General features: G+C 36.9%; 1 protein-coding gene across 1 annotated transcript in view; it reads right to left on the bottom strand.

Annotated features, from left to right (window-relative positions):
- EFHB (EF-hand domain family, member B) overlaps window positions 1–3,908 on the bottom strand; it is a 113,808-nt gene that overhangs the window by 50,621 nt on the left and 59,279 nt on the right. Inside the window, exon 7 of the mRNA XM_006859178.1 lies at window positions 2,444–2,573. Within this exon, the coding sequence (XP_006859240.1) occupies window positions 2,444–2,573 (130 nt within the window). The remainder of the gene's footprint in view (window positions 1–2,443; window positions 2,574–3,908) is intronic.

Here is a 3,908-nt window from a genome sequence, read left to right as displayed (position 1 = left end):
TTTTTTCCCCCTACTGATTTTGCTTCTCTAGAGAACCCAGATTAAGACACTGCTTGTATTGTTGGGGGGAAAAAAAAGTGTATGCAGTGAAGAAGTTAATGGTCTTGCAAAACTCTATCATGCAGTCTCCAGCATTGTTTCTGTCACCAAAGCCTTATTTTCCAACTACTGTTCCCACCTCTTTGTTTCCAACCTTTATATTTCAGTCACCATTAATTATCAATGCATCTTGATTACATATTTGATCAATTTCAGACTGAAAAAGTTCTTAGCATTCTTCAATTTCTTCATCATTGGCTTTGGCAATTGGCATGTAAATTTGAATAGTTGTATTAACTGGCCTTCCTTATGGGTACATAGATATTATCTTACCAAAGACAACACCGCAATTAAATGAATGCAGTGTCATTCCTCTTCAATCTGTCATTCCTGGCATAGTAAATCATGATTGTCTGATTCAAAATGGCCAGTACTTGTTCATTTCAGCTCATAAACACCTAGGAGATATTTAGCTTTATGTGTTTCATTTCATTTTTGAAAACCTAAAATTTTCCTCGATTCATACTTTATACACTCCATATTCTGATTATTAATGGATGTTTGCGGCTCTTTCTTCTCATTTTGAGTCATGTCCCATTAACAAATGAAAGTACCAAAAGATTTGCTCCACCTATGTAATTAAGGTCAACTTTACTTTGAGGAAGCAAATTTGCCTATTTTGAAGGTCTTCCAAACTGAGGGGCTCATCTTCTGGCACTATATCAGAGAATGTTTTAGTGCTTTTCATAAGGTTCCGAGGAGCTAATTCCTCAGAAGTAGACTGTATATTCCTTCTTCTTAGTCTGGAAGCTCTGCTGAAACCTTTCCACTATGGGTGACCTAGCTGGTATTTGGAAAACAAGTGGAATAGCTACCAATATCATAGCAACATGCAAGTCATCACAGTACGACAAACTCACAGTCCATGGGTATATTTAATATTTTTGGACTGTACCAAAATTCAAAGGGAGCAATGGTCTTCCTTATTCATTGTCTAGCTTTTGTATGCATATGAGATGGCTGAAAATAGCATGGTTCGGGTCAGGCACAACTGAGTTCTCAAAGTGACAACTTTGCTTTTTAAATACCTTAAAGCGCTCTTTTGTAGCACATTTGACCAAAGGAATACACATCAGTTGATTTCCCGACTACTGCTTCTATGAGCGGTGATTGTGGATGTAAGTGAAATAAAATCCTTGACAACTCTAATTTTCTCCAATTATCATGATGTTGCTTATTAGTCCAGTTGTGAAGACTTTGTTTCCTTTATGTCGAAGTATGATCCATAATGAAAGCTCTATTTTTCCTCAGAGTGTCCTGGTGTAGCACTGTAGAATAAACATACTGGACTGCAAGGTTGTCAGTTCAAACCCACCAGCCTCTTCTCTGAAACCATAAACAGGGTTGATATGAGTTGACTTGACAGCAGTTAACAACGACAAGACCCTCAAATTCTCTTCACTTTCAGTAAGCAAGGCTGTGTCATCTGCATATTGCAGGTTGCTAATGAGACTTCCTCCAATCCTGATGCCATTATTTTTCATATGACCAGCTTCTTGGATTATTTGCTCAGTATACAGACTGAATAAGTGTGGTGAAAGGATACAACCCAAAAACTCACCTTTCCTGCTTTTAAACCATGCAGTGTCCTCTTATTCTGTTTGTATAACTGTCTTTTGGTTTATATACAAGGTCTGCATGAGCACAAGTAAATGCTCTAAAATTCTTATTCTTTTCAGTAATCTGTCAAATGCCTTTGCAGAGTCAATAAAACATACGTAAACATCTTTCTTTTATACTCTACTTTCAACCAAACTATATCTGACATTAAGAATGATGTCCTTTGTTCTCTTTGAACCCAGCTTAAATTTCTGTCAGGTCCCTGTCAATACACTACAGCAACAGTTGCATAATTAACTTCAACAAAATTTCTGGGGACATATTCCTATACAAATGAAGGCATAAAAAGATCATAGCTTGCAAAAGATAAGTCACATGCTCAGATGCACAATAATTAATTTTTTAAAACTAAAAAAACCATTTTAGGTAAATGCTATATTATGTAATCGTCTTTGTGGAGATTTCAAGGTCCATTTTCTTCAAGATATGTAAATATATTTAAAATACATCTGTATATCTTTACATTTGTTTATAAAGACATGAAGTAACTTTAGAATGACACACACAGAAGAACCCCAGTATTATGGTGATCTCTAAGGGAATTGAGTAGACTGAGGATCATGAAGGAAAGGACATTTCACTGTATGTATTTTTATCCACTTTATCTTTGAACCATGTCAGTGAATATCTCTTTAAATATCAGTTTTTCAGTAATGAACTTTTCTTTAAATTCATATGTACACTAGCTAACACTTGTTCCACGACACAATATTGCTAGACTTACATTTGTAGTTCATGAAGCCAATAAAAAGTTTTTGCCACGTTTCGTCCATCATTAAAATGTGGTGTTGGAGCTCCATACAAGTTAAACCTATGGAAATGTGATGAGTTATACTTTCTGTTCTTAGCTTCCCCTGTAAGATAAAAGGAAGACTTTAGAGTTAAGGAACACAGACAACTTTATCTTGCAGGAAGCACATTATACTGTCATTGACATCTAAAATGTGAGTCTGACAAAGAATGACACTGTAATCCTGCAGTAGCTCACACAGATTTGCTACTGGTGACTGAGCTACTCCCCTTGTAAGCTGGGAAGCAGATAGGATCCTACACACAAGAGTTCCTTATGATACAGTCTGGAAAGTTAACAGGCAAATCATGTTGGAGAAAGACAAATATTACTAAGGAAAAGCACAGGTCACTGTTACAGAAATCCTGAAGATTGGGAGATATGCTGCAAGACTTTAGAACCACTTTAGTACTTTTCACTATGCTGCTAAAGTTGAGAGGCTGAAGCTTTGTAATTTCTCTCACTGAGATTCGGTGAGATCATCACAACACTGCAAACTTTAGATTTCAATGTAATCACTTATTTCATAGCAGAAACATTCAAGTGGGGATTTAGGACTGAGAGCCCAACAGGGAGGTCTTTATATTGAAGCTCTGATCTTGAGATTTTTCTAAGTTATGTTGTAGTGTTCATTTTCCATTTTTTGATAAGAAAGAAGGTAAGATTATAACTAGAGAACAGCTGAGAGAGTAAGAAATAGAGAAAGATATTCAGCATCTCTGGTAACATAAATGGAATCCTGGTATGGAGGTGTAGAATAAGCACTGGACTGCTAACCACAAGTTTAGTGGTTCAAACCCACCAGCTACTCTTTGTAAACTCTATATAGAATAGCTATGTATCAAGAATGATTCAGTGGCACTTAATAACAAGAAGTAATCTAGATAATATAAATAAAAACAAAAATGAGAAAGCATAATTTACTTCTCATTAATTCAAGAGTCAAGAAGACTGGCAAACTTCAGTAGAGAAAGTGTGTAGGGAAATGAAAATTGGTAGACACTAGGTGTAAAGAAAGGGCACTAGGAGAAAGATGTGGGAGCCTGGTCTACCCCATCCGATAGAGTCACTATGAATCAGAATTGCCTCAGTAGCAGTGAGCATTCAAACTGACAATTGAGTTCTCAGAATGAAATTTTCCGTTTTTAGAAACCTGGGAATATATCCTAAGGAAATAGGAGATCACATTCATTGTTGTTGTTGTCAGGTGCCATTGAGTCGGAACCGACTCAGAGCAACCCCATCACAGCAGAACGAAACAATGTCCAATTCTGGGTCAACCTCACTACCGCTGCCACACTTGAGTCCATCAATGATGCCACCTGGCCAATCCATCTCGTTAGGGGTCTTCTTCTTTTTCTCTGACCCTCCACCTTACCCAGCATGACATCCTTCTCCA

Source organism: Chrysochloris asiatica, unplaced genomic scaffold (genome assembly GCF_000296735.1).
Source record: "Chrysochloris asiatica unplaced genomic scaffold, ChrAsi1.0 scaffold00030, whole genome shotgun sequence".
NCBI lineage: Eukaryota > Metazoa > Chordata > Mammalia > Afrosoricida > Chrysochloridae > Chrysochloris > Chrysochloris asiatica.
Note: the sequence above shows the minus strand (reverse complement) of the source record. Positions and strands in the feature narration are given on the sequence as shown.